The 18,918-nt window shown below is 45.6% G+C and overlaps 1 protein-coding gene across 1 annotated transcript in view; it reads left to right on the forward strand.

Moving 5' to 3' along the window:
- LOC140403817 (WW domain-binding protein 2-like) overlaps window positions 1-15,949 on the forward strand; it is a 76,592-nt gene extending 60,643 nt beyond the window's left edge. Inside the window, exons 7-8 of the mRNA XM_072491979.1 lie at window positions 5,649-5,725; window positions 11,805-15,949. Coding sequence (XP_072348080.1) covers window positions 5,649-5,725; window positions 11,805-11,852 — 125 coding nt within the window. The 3' untranslated portion in view covers window positions 11,853-15,949. The remainder of the gene's footprint in view (window positions 1-5,648; window positions 5,726-11,804) is intronic.
- Window positions 15,950-18,918: the final 2,969 nt, after the last annotated feature.

Here is an 18,918-nt window from a genome sequence, read left to right on the forward strand (position 1 = left end):
GCTCCAACCAAACCAGGAGGAGCTGCCATTGGTTACACTTGCTGCAGATGTAGTCGACCGGAACGCTGGAAGCGACACGGATCTGCCACATCTCACAGTTAGTATAGTGTAGCTACTGTTAGGGATCCTATAGCTGACTCCAGCCAGTGTCGCCTTCCCCCTGTTATTTATTTCCTCCACCCACATGGATTCTATATCTTCCGATTCAAGATCATTTCTTGCTATCGTACTTATTCCATCTCGTAACAAAACTACCCCCCCACACCCCGACCTTACAAAAAGTCACGTATCTCTGAGTATTTAGTTCCCAGCATTGATCTCCTTGTCACTGCATCTCTGTAATGGCGATAAGATCAGACATACTCATTAACTTCAATTTGTGCCGTTCATTCATTTATTTTGTGCTGAATACTGCGCACATTTAAGTGAAGAGTCATTAATTTTGTCTTTTTACAATTGTTTCCCCCGTGACCCTCTTTGCTGCTTGTTTTTTTGTTTGTACACTCTGTCCCTTCCTGTCACACTCCGGATATCATTACCGAAATAGTTGCCTTGAAATGCTGCCACGTTCCTTTGCTTTGTAAGCTCATGTATCCCCTGTCCCGAACCATCCGCCCCTCTGTTTAGCTGAAAGCCCTGTACACTTCCCTAGTTATGTGGTTTACAAGAAGACTGGACACAGTACAGTTCAGACTGCCTCAATGGTAAAGCTCCCACTTTCCCCAGTACTGACGCTGTGCTCCATGAACCGAAAGCCACTTCTCCCACACCAGCCTTTCAGCCACGTATTCATCTCTCTAATTTTATGCACCCTGTGCCAAATTGCACGTGGCTCAGGTAATAATCCAGAAATTATCAATTTTGGAGGTTCTGTTGTTCAATTTAGTGCCTAGCTCCTCAAGCACTCTATACCTAGTGACATCGAAACAAACCTGTTGGACTTTCACCTGGTGTTGTAAAACTTCTTACTGTGCTCACCCCAGTCCAACGCCGGCACTCTATACCTTAGTCTACCTATGTCGTTGGTACCTGAACGGACAACAATAACGGGATCCGCCTCCTCGCACTGCAAGTTCTTCACCAACCCAGAGCATATGTCCTGAACCTTGGCACGGGGCAGGCAACACAACTGTATGTGCTCTGGCTCCTTGCTACAGAGAACAGTGTCGATCGCCCTCACGATACTGTCCCCTACTACATCTGTATGTGCTCCCTCATTTGAATGGCTTCCTGTACCACGGTGACATGTTCAGTCCGCTCACCTAACCTCCCCCGCCCCAAGCCATCCAAACAAGCCAAAAAGAACTTGAACCTGTTGGACAATTGCAGAGGCCCCTGTCCCTGGCCTCTTTTCCAAAACAGAAGACCCTATCCTAAGGCCTGTGACCGCCTCCTGAAACAAAGTGCCCAGGTAACTCTCCCAATAAAGAACATAGAACATTACAGCGCAATACAGGCCCTTCGGCCCTCAATGTTGCGCCGACCTGTGAAACCACTCTAAAGCCCATCTACACTATTCCCTTATCGTCCATATGTCTATCCAATGACTATTTGAATACCCTTAGTGTTGGTGAGTCCACGACTGTTGCAGGCAGGGCATTCCACGCCCTTACTACTCTCTGAGTAAAGAACCTACCTCTGACATCTGTCCTATATCTATCTCCCCTCAATTTAAAGCTATGTCCCCTCGTGCTAGACATCACCGTCCGAGGAAAAAGGCTCTCACTGTCCACCCTATCTAATCCTCTGATCATCTTGTATGCCTCAATTAAGTCACCTCTTAACCTTCTTCTCTCTAACGAAAACAGCCTCAAGTCCCTCAGCCTTTCCTCATAAGATCTTCCCTCCATACCAGGCAACATTCTGGTAAATCTCCTCTGCACCCTTTCCATGCTTCCACATCCTTCCTATAATGCGGCGACCAGAACTGCACGCAATACTCCAAATGCGGCCGCACCAGACCTTTGTACAGCTGCAACATGACCTCATGGCTCCGAAACTCAATCCCTCCACCAATAAAAGCTAACACACCGTACGCCTTCTTAACAACCCTCTCAACCTGGGTGGCAAATTTCCGGGATCTATGTACATGGACACCGAGATCTCTCTGCTCATCCACACTACCAAGAACCTTACCATTAGCCCAGTACTCTGTCTTCCTGTTATTACTTCCAAAATGAATCACCTCACACTTTTCTGCATTAAACTCCATTTGCCACCTCTCAGCCCAGCGCTGCAGCTGATCTATGTCCCTCTGTAACTTGTAACATCCTTCCGCACTGTCGACAACACCACCGACTTTAGTGTCATCTGCAAATTTACTCACCCATCCTTCTACGCCCTCCTCCAGGTCATTTATAAAAATGACAAACAGCAGTGGCCCCAAAACAGATCCTTGTGGTACACCACTAGTAACTGGATTCCAGTCTGAACATTTCCCATCAACAACCACCCTTTGTCTTCTTCCAGCTAGCCAATTTCTGATCCAAACTGCTAAATCACCCTGAATCCCATGCCTCCGTATTTTCTGCAGTAGCTTACCGTGGGGAACCTTATCAAACACTTTACTGAAATCCATATACACCACATCACCTGCTTTACCCTCATCCACCTGTTTGGTCACCTTCTCAAAGAACTCAATAAGGTTTGTAAGGCACGACCTACCCTTCACAAAACCGTGTTGACTATCTCTAATCAAATTATTCCTTTCCAGATTATTATACATCCTATCTCTTATAAACGTTTCCAAGACTTTGCCCACAACAGAAGTAAGGCTCACTGGTCTATAGTTACCGGGGTTGTCTCTACTCCCCTTCTTGAACAAGGGGACAACATTTGCTATCCTCCAGTCTTCTGGCACTATTCCTATAGACAAAGATGACTTAAAGATCAAAGCCAAAGGCTCAGCAATCTCCTCCCTAGCTTCCCAGAGAATCCTAGGATAAATCCCATCCGGCCCAGGGGACTTATCTATTTTCACACTTTCCAGAATTCCTAACACCTCCTCCTTATGAACCTCAAGCCCTTCTAGTCTAGTAGCCTGAATCTGAGTATTCTCCTCGACAACATAGTCTTTTTCCTGTGTGAATACTGACGAAAAATATTCATTTAGCACCTCTCCTATCTCCTCGGACTCCAAGCACAACTTCCCACGACTGTCCTTGACTGGCCGTACTCTTACCCTAGTCATTTTTTTATTCCTGACATATCTATAGAAAGCTTTAGGGTTATCCTTGATCCTACCTGCCAAAGACTTCTCATGTCCCCTCCTGGCTCTTCTTAGCTCTCTCTTTACGTCCTTCCTAGCTAACTTGTAACTCTCGAGTGCCCTAACTGAACCTTCATGTCTCATCTTTACATAAGCCTCCTTCTTCCTCTTGACAAGTGTTTCGACTGCTTTAGTAAACCACTGTTCCCTTGCTTGACCACTTCCTCCCTGCCTGACAGGTACATACTTATCGAGGACACGCAGTAGCTGTTCCTTGAACAAGCTCCACATTTCCATTGTGCCCATCCCCTGCAGTTTTCCTCTCCACCTGATGCATCCTAAGTCTTGCCTCATAGCATTATAATTGCCTCTTCCCCAGATATAACTCTTGCCCTGCGGTATATACCTATCCCTTTCCATCACTAAAGTAAACGTAATCGAATTGTGGTCACTATCACCAAAGTGCTCACCTACCTCCAAATCTAACACCTGTCCTGATTCATTACCCAGTACCAAATCCAATATGGCCTCGCCTCTCGTTGGCCTATCTACATACTGTGTCAGGAAACCCTCCTGCACACATTGGACCCATCTAAAGTACTTGGACATTTCCAGTCAATATTTGGAAAGTTAAAGTCTCCCATAACAACTACCCTGTTGCTTTCGCTCCTATCCAGAATCATGTTTGCAAACCTTTCCTCTACATCTCTGGAACTTTTCGGAGGCCTATAGAAAACCCCTAACAGGGTGACCCCTCCTTTCCTGTTTCTAACATAGAACATAGAAAATACAGCACAGAACAGGCCCTTCGGCCCACGATGTTGTACCGAACCTTTGTCCTAGATTAAACATAGATTATCATTGAATTTACAGTGCAGAAGGAGGCCATTCAGCCCCCTGAGTCTGCACCGGCTCTTGGAAAGAGCACCCTACCCAAACTCAACACCTCCACCCAACACCAAGGGCAATTTTGGACATTAAGGGCAATTTATCATTGGCCAATTCACCTAACCTGCACATCTTTGGACTGTGGGAGGAAACCGGAGCACCCGGAGGAAACCCACGCAGACACGGGGAGGACGTGCAGACTCCGCACAGACAGTGACCCAAGCCGGATCGAACCTGGGACCCTGGAGCTGTGAAGCAATTGAGCTAACCTCAGCCTCATACTACATCAGTAGACGAGTCCTCATCAAACGTCCTTTCTGCCACCGTAATACTGTCCTTGACTAACAATGCCACCCCTCCCCTCTTTTGCCACCTTCCCTGAGCTTACTGAAATATCTAAACCCCGGCACCTGCAACAACCATTCCTGTCCCTGCTCTATCCATGTCTCCGAAATGGCCACAACATCGAAGTCCCAGGTACCAACCCATGCCGCAAGTTCACCCACCTTATTCCGGATGTTCCTGGCATTGAAGAAGACACACTTTAAACCACCTTCCTGCCTGCCGGTACACTCCTGCAACTTTGAAACCTTACTCATGACCTCACTACTCTCACCCACCTGTATACTGGAGCTACAATTCAGGTTCCCAACCCCCTGCTGAACTAGTTTAAACCCTCCCGAAGAGCATTAGCAAATATGTCTGTGTTGTCAGCTCACACTCCAGTTCAATGACTCTGAATCAAATTTCCTCCAGCCGCTCACTGAGTACAGATGTGTTTGCCCTGGATCGCAGTGTTAACCAGGCAGTACCACGTGTCACAGCCTTGACACTGATCACCTGTCCTGCCATCCTTAATACATCTTTATGGTTCATTTTAGTTCTGCATTGATTTAAACCCAAGAGAAAGAACGGACCTTGCTCAGATTCTCACCAAACGGCTGACTCCTTTACCTGTCGAGCAAGATAGGAAAGTGAAACAAATACATGGTCTCCCAGGTTCCTCAGCTTCTGCGCCACTTTAGTAACACTTTTACCCCTTCTTTGTCTCCATGTTCTTCCAACCAAAACACATCACCTCGCACTTCTCCTCATTGAAGTTCATCTGACACCAGTCTGCCCAGTCCCCCAACCTGTCCGTCCTTTAGACGTTCTACACTGTCCTCCTCACAGTTTCCAATACTTGCACGTTTTGTGCCAGGAAAAGCAAGGATTCCAATACCTATCCCTGGAGAATACCACGATAAACCTTCCTCCAGCCCCAAAATACCCACTGACCATTACTCAGTGCTTCCTATTATTCTGCCAATTGTCGATCCATGTTGAGCTGTAACTTTTCCCACAAGTTTTGCTGCTGCCTGCTATGTTCAGTGGCCAGAATCCAGTTGCAGCAGGCTCTGATTGATTATAGCATCTGCAGAAGAAGGTCAGTCATTGTATTTTGAGAGGGGAGAAATTGGGAGCTTGTATAGGGGAGGAAGAAGAGGTTTCAATAGAGGGAAGGATTTGAAGAAAAGTGCCACTTTAAATTCTTGTACCTTTTCTCTTTCAGGTGGAGCTAAAGCAGCAGAAGCAGCTTCTAGTGCTTACTACAATCCATCCAATCCTTATAGTGTCTACATGCCCATGGTGAGAGTTCCTTGCTGCTGTCTTAAAGGTTGAGCTTCACCTTTGACATTGGTTTCGTTCATTATGGTCCCTTTTCCCAAGGTGGTTAATGAAAAAAATCTTCCCCAGATCATAAACGTCGATCCCAGAACTGGGTCTGCATTTCAAAGAACAAAGAAGAATACCGCACAGGAACAGGCCCTTCGGCCCTCCAGACCTGTACCGGTCATGATACCAACCTTGGCCAAAACTCTCAGCACTCCCTTGTGCCGTGTCCCTCGATACCCGTCCTATCCGTGTGTTTGTCCAGTCATTTAAAAGTTACTTTCCATCATTTAAATTGGTGCTGAATGACAACCTTAGAGTTGTAGAGGTTTACAGCACTGGATACAGGCCCAACTTGTCCCGGTTTTTACCACTAAGCTAGTCCCAGTTGCCCCGCAATTGGCCCATATCCCTTTATACCCGGTGTTCTCCTATAACTGTCTAAATGCTTTTTAAAAGACAAAAGTGTACCCGCCTTGACCACTGCCTCTGGCAGCTCGTCCCAGACACTCCCCACCCTCTGTGAAAACATTGCCCCTCTGGACCCTTTTGTATCTCTCGCCTCTCACCTTAAACCGATGCCCTCTAGTTTTAGACACCACTGCCTTTGGGAAAAGATGTTGACTATCTACCTTATCTATGTCCCTCATTATTATATAGACATCAATAAGATCACCCCTAAGCCTCCTATGCTCCAGGGGAAAAAAGTCTATCTTGATAATCTTCAGTGTGTGGAACATTAGAAACAGGAGCAGGAGTTTGGCCATGCCTGTTCTCCATTCAGTTAGATCATGCTGATCTGATTGTGGCCTTAACCTCACTTTCCAGGGCAACCCCACCCCCACTTCGCTCATAAGCCTGGACTGCCATGTAGAACAAAAATCTATATGACCCGGCCTCGGTATGACCCGGCCTCGGTATGACCCGGCCTGGGCCTAACCCGGCCTGGGCCTAACCCATGAGCCAGCCAGCTCCCCCTGCTGCCATGGGTAGTGAATTTCAATAGTCCTCAAAGAAATTCTTCCTCATCTGTTTTAAATTCTAGATTCACCTGTGATGGGAAATGTCTCTCAGCAGCCACCGTGTCGGGTCCCTTCACAATCTGGTGTTTCAATAAGATAATATGTTTTAATCTTCTGCGGTTCAGAATCACAGAATAATACAGCACATAAGACCCTTCGGCCCATCGCGTCTTCACCGTTGCATGAAAAACCCCTGACCTGCCGACCTAATCCCATTGGCCAGCACTTGGCCCACAGCCTGGAATGTTGTGACGTGCCGAGTGCCCATCCGGGTACTTTTTAAAGGGTGTGAGGTAACCCGCCTCTACCCCCCTCCCAGGCAGCGCGTTCCAGACCCTCACCACCCTCCCAGGCAGCGCGTTCCAGACCCTCACCACCCTCCCAGGCAGCGCGTTCCAGACCCTCACCACCCTCCCAGGCAGCGCGTTCCAGACCCTCACCACCCTCCCAGGCATTGCGTTCCAGACCGTCATCACCCTCTGGGTAAAAATGTTTTTCCTCAAATCCCCCCTAAACCTCTTGCCCCTCACCTTGAACTTGTGTCGCCTCGTAACTGAGGCATTGAATAAAAGAGCAGTGAGGAGAGCTGTATAAAACACTGGTTAGGCCTGTGATGGGCCAGGGTTTAGAAAACTCCAATGTATATTATGGAGTTCACCTGACCTACAGCTGTTTAATGATTTTGGTTACGATGAGCCCAAGAGCCTACCTTTCTGGTGATATTCAACAGAGTTCTTAGAATCTACTGATCAAAAAGCAAGCTTTAGTCTACAAATTTAGTTAACATTTGTATAAACACATTCAAGAACTTTTATCGACTATCATAGAATTTACCATAGAATTTACAGTGCAGAAGGAGGCCATTCGGCCCATCGAGTCTGCACCGGTTCTTGGAAAGAGCACCCTACCCAAGGTCAACACCTCCACCCTATCCCCATGACCCAGCAACCCCACCCAACACTAAGGGCAATTTTGGACACTAAGGGCAATTTATCATGGCCAATCCACCTAACCTGCACATCTTTGGACTGTGGGAGGAAACCGGAGCACCCGGAGGAAACCCACGCACACACGGGGAGGATGTGCAGACTCCGCACAGACAGTGACCCAAGCCGGAATCGAACCTGGGACCCTGGAGCTGTGAAGCAATTGTGCTATCCACAATGCTACCGTGCTGCCCTACAAACACAAAGACCCCACACAGCTACAGTAAACTATGTATAACCCTTAATGAATTCCCCCTTTAACTGTTCCAATTCAATAACAAGATCCCATAAACCAAAAACCCCTTTTGAAAGGTGTGGCCCAGCACACAGCACTCTTACTGCCTTTAAGACTTGTTGTTGATACTCTGTTTCCCTTTTCAAACAGCAGGTTTGAATTCCTTCTGGAAACAGCTTTTAAAATGAAAATAGAGAAACACTTATTTCAACCTGTGCAGATCAAAACCCAATCCAACTCAAAGCCCAAATCCCCAGAGCCACAAACCAGCTCCACCCACACAATGACATCGCTGAAGCCATGTGATAAGACAAAAAACTTTCTTAAAGGGACACTCCCATGACAAGGCCCCAGCTGGAGCACTATGTAGTTCTGACCACCACACTATAGAAAGGAAATGATTGCACTGGAGAGGGTGCAGAGGAGGTTCACCAGGATGCTGCCTGGCTGGAGCGTTTCAGCTGTGAAGAGAGGCTGGTTAGGCTGGGGTTGTTTTCCCTGGAGTAGAGCAGGCTGAGTGGGGAGTTGATTGTGGTTATAAAATTATGAGGGGGACACACAAGGTGGATAGGAAGGTAATTTTCTCCTTAGTTGAGGAGTCAATAACCAGGGGGCACAGATTTAAGGTAAGGGGTAGGAGATTTAGAGGCAATGTGAGGAAAAACATTTTCACCCAGACCGTGGTGGGAATCTGGAACTTGCCTGAAAGGGTGGTAGAGGCGGGAACCCTCACAACATTTTAAGTCGCATTTAGATGAGCGATTGAAATGCAAGAGCATCCAAGGCTACGGACAGAGTGCTGAGAAATGGGATTGAATAGTTCGGTGCTTGATGGTCAGCGTGGACGCAATGGGCTGAAGGGCCTCATTTTGTGCTGTAAACTCTTGACTCTCTGCACAAGGACACCCAGATCCCTCTGCAGCATTCTGCAGTCTGTCCCCATTTAAATAATAATCTGATTTTCTCCTCTTCCTGCTAAAATGGACAAACTTACATTTTCCCACATTATCTGCATCTGCCAAATATTTGCCCACTCACATAAGCTATTTATATTCCTTCGTAAACTGTTTGCATCTTCCGTGCAACTTGCTTCCGTATATTTTATTGTTAGCAAATCAATTGTCAAGGGCTAAATTGTTGCCTAAGCTTCTAAAATGGGAGGCATGTACAAAAAAGGTACTTGATGCTTGTTTGAAGCTCCATCTGCAACACAAAGAACAAGAACAAAGGACATTGCAGCACAGGAACAGGCCCTTCGGCCCTCCAAGCCTGTACCGGTCATGATACCGTTCTTGGCCAAAAACCTCAGCACTTCCTTGTGCCGTATCCCTCTATACCCATCCTATCCATGTATTTGTGGAAATGCCTTTTGAACACCTTTAATGTAAATCTTCTTCCACAGCCTCCCCTGGCAATGCGTTCCTCTAACTTCTCCTCTAAACTTTGCCCCACGGATCTTAAACCTATGCCCCCTGGTGACTGAGCCCTCCACCCTGGGAAAGAGTGCCTGTCCATCCACTCTATCCATGCCCCTCATAATCTTGTAGCCCTCTATCAGGTCACCCCTCAACCTCCGTCCTTCTAATGAAAACAGTCCGAGTCTATTCAGCCTCTCCGCATAGCTAACACCCTCCAGACCAGGCAACATCCTGGTAAACCTCCTCTGCACCCTCTCCAAAGCCTCCGGATCCTTTTGATTGTGTGGCGACCAGAATTGTGCGCAATATTCCAGGTGCTGCCTTGCCAAGGTTCTATACAACTGCAGCATGTCTTGACAGTTTTTATACTCTATGCCCCATCCAATGAAGGCAAGCATTCTAAATGCTTTCTTGACTGTGTTGTCACCCTCAAAGACCTGTGGATATGCACACATAGATCTCCCTGACTTCCTATATTCCTCAGAGTTTTGCCATTTGCAGTATATTTCCCCTCTGTTAGACCTACCAAAATGCATTACATCACATTTGTCTGGATTAAACTCCATTTGCCATTTCTCTGCCCAAGTCTCCAACCTATCTATGTCCTGCTGTATATTCTGACAATTCTCAACACTATCTGCCACTCCACCAACCTTGGTACCATCCGCGAACTTACTAATCAGACCAGCTACACTTTCCTCCAAATTGTTTGCTTCCTAGAAACAAGAGAGGCCCCAGCACAGATCCCTGTGGAACGCCGCTAGTCACAACCTTCCATTCAGAAAAACACCCTTCTACTGTTACCCTTTGCCTTCTGTGACCGAGCCAGTTCTGTATCCATCTTACCATGTCACCTCTGATCCCGTGTGACTTCAGCTTTTGTACCAGTCTGCCATGAGGCACCTTGTCAAAGGCTTTACTGAAGTCCATGTAAACAACATCCACCACCCTCCCATATCAATCATCTTTAATGAATCGAGTTTTTTGAGGAAGTAACAGTGAGACACGACTTCCCCTTCACAAATCAATACTGGTTTTCCCAATGGCAGCCACTGTTAGCTGTATCCCAGAAAACCAGAGCTGCGGTGGACTAACCGGGATCTTTAAAAGGATCACTCCTGGTCATCTCTAAAAAGGAACATTTGTTAAAGATGCTCACGTGAACCATGAGGAACATTTTTCCCACCCCAAATCCACATAAAGTATTTGTCCACTGCACAAATTCTCTTGTTTTCAAGTTCAATGTCTGGAATGCCATACCCCCTCCATGTGAGGACACTTGGCTTTTTGCTTTAACATTTCCTCCTCCTGCCTCTGCGACCACCCAGCCAAAAATAAAGAGTTGCTGATGTGATCACATTAACTATTGTTGTGCAATATGTTAATATCATAGATTATCATAGAATTTACAGTGCAGAAGGAGGCCATTTGGCCCATTGAGTCTGCACCGGCTCTTGGAAAGAGCACCCTACCCAAGGTCAACACCTCCACCCTATCCCCATAACCCAGTAACCCCACCCAACACTAAGGGCAATTTTGGACACCTAAGGGCAATTTACCATGGCCAATCCACCTAACCTGCACATCTTTGGACTGTGGGAGGAAACCGGAGCACCCGGAGGAAACCCACGCACACACTGGGAGGATGTGCAGACTCCGCACAGACAGTGACCCAAGCCAGAATTGAACCTGGGACCCTGGAGCTGTGAAGCAATTGTGCTATCCACAATGCTACCGTGCTGCCCAATATAACCAGTGGGCAGCAGATGAATGGGAGAGGTGTGGGCGGGGGCCAGCGAATCACGAGCACATGTTTTGGGGTTGCGAAAAATTGGGAAGATTCTGGGCGGGAGTGTTTGCGGTCTTAGCCAGGGTAGTGGAGGAGGAGGTGGACCCGGACACTTTGGTGGCGATATTTAGGGTTTCAGAGAAGGTTTCATGGAGAGGAGGAAGGCTGATGTCTTGGCCTTCGCCCCTCTGATTGCACGGCGGCGAATTTTGCTGGAGTGGCGGTCGGCATCGCCACCGGGGGTAGCGGCTTAGTTGGGTGACCTGTACGACTTCCTGCGATTCAAGAAGATAAAGTTAAAGTATGAGTTAAGGGACTCTTCAGCGGGGTTTGAGGAAAGGTGGGGGATGTTTGCGACCGCGTTTGAGAGGGAGAGGTGGGGGGGGGGGGGGGGGGGGGGGGGTGGAAAAGAAGAAAAATCTGTACAGACTATATAGTTGATTGTAGGGAAGCATGTTTCCCAGAGTGTTTGTTCGCTGTAACCTGTTTTGATACATGTTTGTAATAAAATACATTTTTTTAAAAATATATAACCAGAGGGCGGTCCATGCAGCCATCTCAACACTGTTCAAATTCAACAATAATACAAGTATTTTCTGTTGTAGGACCAACCCCCACCGTACACACCAGCCGAAGAGAAGAAGAACAACTGAGCCCGTTTGGAGTGCTGATTCTTCCAATCGTTTTGTGAATTGTTTACTTCCTTAAAAAATTCTGTTGTTAGAAGCTGCATTTTTCTTAGATAATCAGTCACTTGCCGGTCTCTTTCCAACATCTGGCAAAGGAATACATCTCGAACTGCAAGCTCCAAGATATTCTGGATGTCCATGCACAGGAAATGGGAATGCTTGACTTGTGCACTGAAATCCTTCAGGATCTTTTCACTGGAGATCTGGGTGATTCCATCACCTTTTAAAAGCAAACCTATGGCCCGATTTTGGAATACTGTGGAGCCAGCAGCCAGTAAATGTCAATTGATTGCTTCATTTAAATAATATAAAAAATGCAACTTGTAATGACATCGTCTTCAGAATATACCAAGACTTTAATTATAAGAATTACTTTGGGTGATGCAAGCAGATAAACAGATTCCTACAAAATCACTTATTTTAAATAATGCCTCCGAAAAAATAGAGTAACTTTGTCATGATGCTCAGTGGTCAGTAATGACACAGCGTCGTTTCTGGGCTTTAGAATTTTTTGGTATAGAAAGATTGGAATGATTTAAATCTTTTTAAATGTTCTATATATGAAATGAAATATTTCTTCTCACAGAAAATAACTGAGATTAACCTTGTTAGAAATATTGCTGTGAGATACTTTGATAGTTTTTGGTAGGAGAGGAAGGAAGGAATCATCCCTGGAACGTTTGTGTGAACTGCTTTGCTGACATGTCATTTTGTAATTTACTTCTCGGGGGCGGGGTGTTGGGTGGGGGGCGGGGGTGGGGGGGAGAATCCGATTCACTTTGTTTCTATAATCTCAAATACAGTTTGGGGTTGGTCCAAGGTGGAGGTCCAATCGACATGGTGAAGAAATTGAGTGCAGGTATTTGAAACCTGTGTTTCAGAGCTACAGTATTGTGTTGGGCTATTTAGTTAGAGAATGATACTTGTAACTTTATTTAAATCTGTACACTTCACTTGAATTGCCTGCACCACAACCATTATCCATTAATATTTTAACCCAGTGTTTAAAAAGCAGCTCTAAATGCTCCCTTTACTCACAACATCGGAAGGGTCGAATCCATCATTTTATTGCTGATGTTTTGCCACATTTCACATGATTATAGTTTGAAGATTTGTACTTCACTGAGCTCCGCGTTGACAGTATTAGGCGGCACCTTTGGTTCCCATTGATGCCAAGTGTGCTATTCCCTAATTGAAGTTTTCCATGTTTCTTGCAGGAGAATTGAACTAACTTCTCCACAATCTAACATGTAAAGGAGGTAGCTGTGCATGTCCACATATCCTAGTCTCGAAGTTTCAGAGGTATTGGCCAAAACAGCCAGGGCATCGACATGATGTGTAATTTTATAAAATACATTGAATAAATTAACTCACCAACTGAATCTGATCCAGAGATACTGGAGTCTGCCTCCTTTTATTTCATTCTGTCGTCCGTGCTCTGCTGAGTAACCTAATCTTTCATCTGCTTAAACCTAGTGATTCTGCTTTTCAATAGAGAGGGCTATGGTGAAAGGTACTTTGTTTCCAGATGCTTGACTCTTTGACAGAACCGCCTGGAGCCACTGAGATTCTTCCCTCACTCAGATCGCAGGACTGCTCGAATATCTTAACTCCTTATCTATGTTGAGTGGAAGGACTTTGTTCTCACTTGGCAGCGAGTGCAGTGCTTCACAGTGAGGACTGCAGGTGAAAGGAGGAATCTCCATTGTCCTGCTGGCCAATTACAAGATCATGCTGAAGATTGTTGTACAGAAATTAGCCCCAAATCAACTGGTTATTCCAGTCGTTAACTGCCCTCATTTTCCAGCTGTCCGTTAATCCCATTTCCAAGGCAGAATCATTAGGAGCCTGATGGATTGCTGTAATGTTTGCGAGGCAGTGCAACATGGGAGAGAAAGCCAGTCAAATTAATGGAGGATTGATTGAAATCAGCTAGCTAATGTAATGATACTAATTATCCCCAGATAAATTGGGCTTGGTTTTATCCTTCAGTCGCTTCTTAGCAGCATTTCTTCATAGCATCGTGCATAAAAACCAGATTAATAACTGGAGAAAAACGATCTAAAATAATTCCAAAGTCAAAATGATTTTGTATTTATACAGTCCACTGTTAAAGGTGAAACGGAGCCTTGAGTAAGCGAACAAAGTCTTTCTGAAGCATTGGACCTGCCCTGAGAGCTCCTGTGCTTTTGATCTACAATGTGGACTTTCTGATTTTAATGTTAGTCTGAATAAAGAAAACACAACTGATCAAAGAAGTAATTGGACCTGTTGCAGAGCATTGATTAAACCTCGGTAATGTTAAGAGAAAACAAATGCTCAGGTGTACAAGCGAAACCGAGTTCAGAGCTGCACAGATTGTCCATGATGGGCTATGGAGCATGAGACAAAATTGATTTAATATTGATGGGGGTTTTTTCAGTCACATTGCCTACATTTAAAATTAAAGGAGGATCATTTTGAATAGTATTAGAAAGTTATTTTAAAAATACAGTCTGCCAGATAAAACCAGTTCAGTACCTCTTTTGCACCACGGCACGAAAACTAACATAACGACATCACTCGCCCCTCTTAACTAGCTTGCATCTGTAAAGCACCTCCATGGATAGAAGTTGATGGATTTCAGATACACCCGGATCTCGGGCAGGATTCTGCTATATTCCTCCTTCAACTGTTACAATTACTTTGGGTTGAGGAGCAGAGAGTAGAAGGACAGGCATTGCCTAAAATGTGTGAATTTGTCAGGAGCCTAACTAATGAATTCATAAGTTTGTCGACGTCAGTGGATCACGGGGATGCTGATTTTAAAAGTATCAGTCTTTTATATCGCTTACAAAACGATGACTATTTCACTGATCTTTCTTGCGTGTGTTGCAAGTAACCATATGGCAGAAAGTTTGCATGATGCATGTTGAAGCCTCTCTGCTTTGCATCCTATTTATACTGGTTTTAAAGTTGGCCTGGTTGTCACTAACTTGATGTTGGGGTCTGTTCTCAAACCCAAGGCCTCAAAATGGAACAGGGACGTTGATGGAAATAGTGCCCTTTTGCCTCAGAAGCCATTGCTGCAAACTAAGAACAGACCCTCTGTACCAACACCACAAATGTGACTCCTGAACGAGGACAGCCACATTACCTGTTGCCAGAGCTCACTTTGACACCAACAATTGTGTAAATGGGGCTTTTTGGAGGGCTGTTTAAAATTGTCAGCAGTTCAGTTGCATATAAACAAAATAACCTGGTTTGAAAGATTTGGGGGGGGGGGGGGGGGATTCCAGTAACTCTTTGCTTCCAATAATATGTTTCTCCCAGTTTTCAGTTGGGTCCCTCCAGGTTTTTTGAGGGGGTTGGAGTCATGTGGTGCTGGGCTTATGAGAAAGACTTTTTTTTTAAAGATATGGTTGACCTATGTCCCTTAATGTAAAAGAAACATTCTTTGAGAATGTTAAAATGAAGTTGTGTAAAATGCCATGTAAAATAGGAGATGGTCATTAATATTGTTGGAAAAATATTCTCGGAGATTGGTAATGGAGGAAATAAATTAGTAGAACACTTGACTCCACTCTGTCGGTGCATCTTGAAGTACAGAATTTTCGTGAACTCCAGCTGGTTTGGTGGGAAGCTGATGGTTTATGTTTATCGCCCTGCTGATATTATACACAAGCTGTTTACTTTGGATTGATCTTTGCAGTGTCCATGTAAAAATGCATAAATGTTAGTTCCACTTATTTAGAATGGCAAGGCCGTGGAGTTTCTATATCCCTTGTATCAAGTGCAAGTTGCGATGGGACAAATTGGTGATATAACAGCTTTAACAGGTTTGAACTGGAGAAAGATGGGCCAACGAAATGAGATTCTGGGAGGATAATGCATTGCTTTTTTAACTTCAACCTGTACTTTTGTATTAACTGGAGAATCGATTGATAACTGCTGGATTTACAAAATGAATGTGAATGTGTTCATTAATTGTGTAAAAGTCTGTATGTATGCTTCAGAAAAACTTCACAACTTGTTAATAAATGCTTTCATGGGCACCTCAATAAAGATGTTTATGCAATGTGTCACGTGAATATGCTTAAAAGGTACTTTGAAAGGGAAGGAGAGAAAAAAGGAGGTTTTAATGATTCTAATTCAAAAGCGACGAACCAAATCCAGATGACTGAATTTGACATACCTCAAATTAAATTGAAAAATGAGTATATTCTTAAAAATTGGGATGAATTGTTCAGTTACCATCCAGAGGAAAAACGAACTGACCTATAAGAGTTATTGATATCACATGGGCAAGTTTGTAGAGATAAATTGGGACGTACTAAAATGGCTATACGTGATGTAGATGTGGGAAATGCTGTTCCTATCAAACAACATCCATATAGACTTAATCCTTTAAAATTGGCACAGGTTAACAGAGAGACTGAGAATATGCTTAAAAATGGCATAATTGAAGTGGGTTGCAGCCAATGGAGCTCACCCATAGTGATGGTACCTAAACCAGACAGTACCCAATGCTTGTGTGTGGACTATCGAAAGGTGAATGCAGTTACAAGAACGGACTCTTACCCTATCCCACTTTTGAAGGATTGCATTGAGAAAGTGGGACAATGCTTTTATTTCCAACTTCCAGACATGGAAAGAACATTTTTTTTTTTTTTTTTAAATAATATTTTATTGAAAATTTTTGGTCAACCAACACAGTACATTGTGCATCCTTTACACAACATTGTAACAATACAGATAATAATTACCTTTTTAAATTTAAACAAAAACAACAACAAATAAATAAATATTAAATAACAAAAAAAAAAACTAGCCCTAATTGGCAACTGCCTTGTCTCAGGCCACCCCCCCCCCCCCATCCCTCCCACCCACCCCCCCCCCCAAGTCCTGGGCCGCTGCTGCTGCCTTCTTTGTTCTCCCCCATCTATCCGCAAGATATTCGACGAACGGTTGCCACCGCCTAGTAAACCCTTGAGCCGACCCCCTTAGGACGAACTTAATCCGCTCTAACTTTATGAACCCCGCTATATCATTTATCCAGGTCTCCACCCCCGGGGGCTTGGCTTCTTTCCACATTAGCAGTATTCTGCGCCGGGCTACTAGGGACGCAAAGGCCAAAACATCGGCCTCTTTCGCCTCCTGCACTCCCGGCTCTTGTGCAACCCCAAATATAGCCAACCCCCAGCTTGGTTCGACCCGGACTCCTACTACTTTCGAAAGCACCTTTGTCACCCCCATCCAAAACCCCTGTAGTGCCGGGCATGACCAAAACATATGGGTATGATTCGCTGGGCTTCTCGAGCACCTCGCACACCTATCCTCCACCCCAAAAAATTTACTGAGCCGTGTTCCAGTCATATGTGCCCTGTGTAATACCTTAAACTGAATCAGGCTTAGCCTGGCGCACGAGGACGACGAGTTTACCCTGTTTAGGGCATCTGCCCACATCCCCTCCTCAATCTCCTCCCCTAGCTCTTCTTCCCATTTCCCTTTTAGTTCGTCCATCATAGTCTCCCCTTCGTCTTCTCATTTCCCTATATATATCCGACACCTTACCGTCCCCCACCCATTTCTTTGAGATGACTCTGTCCTGCACCTCTTGTGTCGGGAGCTGCGGGAATTCCCTCACCTGTTGCCTCGCAAAAGCCCTCAATTGCATGTACCTGAATGCATTCCCTTGGGGCAACCCATATTTCTCGGTCAGCGCTCCCAGACTCGCAAACTTCCCATCCACAAATAGATCTTTCAATTGCGTTATACCTGCTCTTTGCCACATTCCATATCCCCCATCCATTCCCCCCGGGGCAAACCTATGGTTGTTTCTTATCGGGGACCCCCCCAGTGCTCCGGTCTTTCCCCTATGTCGTCTCCACTGTCCCCAAATCTTCAGTGTAGCTACCACCACCGGACTCGTGGTATAGTTCCTTGGTGAGAACGGCAATGGGGCTGTCACCATAGCCTGCAGGCTGGTCCCCCTACAGGACGCCCTCTCTAATCTCTTCCACGCCGCTCCTTCCTCCTCTCCCATCCACTTACTCACCATTGAAATATTAGCGGCCCAATAATACTCACTTAGGCTCGGTAGTGCCAGCCCCCCCCTATCCCTACTACGCTGTAAGAATCCCTTCCTCACTCTCGGAGTCTTCCCGGCCCAAACAAAACCCATGATACTCTTTTCTATCCTTTTGAAAAAAGCCTTCGTGATCACCACCGGGAGACACTGAAACACAAAAAGGAATCTCGGGAGGACCACCATCTTAACCGCCTGCACCCTCCCTGCCATTGACAATGCTACCATATCCCATCTCTTGAAATCTTCCTCCATCTGTTCCACCAACCGCGTCAAATTTAGCCTGTGCAATGTGCCCCAATTCTTAGCTATCTGGATCCCCAGGTAACGAAAGTCTCTTGTTACCTTCCTCAACGGTAGGTCTTCTATTTCTCTACTCTGCTCCCCTGGATGCACCACAAACAGCTCACTCTTCCCCATGTTCAATTTATACCCTGAAAAATCCCCAAACTCCCCAAGTATCCGCATTATTTCTGGCATCCCCTCCGCTGGATCCGCCACATATAGTAGCAGATCATCCGCATATAAAGATACCCGGTGTTCTTCTCCTCCCCTAAGTATTCCCCTCCATCCCTTGGAACCTCTCAGCGCTATCGCCAGGGGCTCAATCGCCAGTGCAAACAGTAATGGGGACAGAGGACATCCCTGCCTTGTCCCTCTATGGAGCCGAAAATATGCCGATCCCCGTCCATTCGTGACCACACTCGCCACTGGGGCCCTATACAACAGCTGCACCCAACTAACATACCCCTCTCCAAACCCAAATCTCCTCAACACCTCCCACAGATAATCCTACTCCACTCTATCAAATGCTTTCTCGGCATCCATCGCCACTACTATCTCCGTTTCACCCTCTGGTGGGGCCATCATCATTACCCCTAACAACCTCCGTATGTTCGTGTTCAGCTGTCTCCCCTTCACAAACCCAGTTTGGTCCTCATGAACCACCCCCGGGACACATTC

Source organism: Scyliorhinus torazame, chromosome 29, assembly GCF_047496885.1.
Source record: "Scyliorhinus torazame isolate Kashiwa2021f chromosome 29, sScyTor2.1, whole genome shotgun sequence".
Taxonomy (NCBI): Eukaryota; Metazoa; Chordata; class Chondrichthyes; order Carcharhiniformes; family Scyliorhinidae; genus Scyliorhinus; species Scyliorhinus torazame.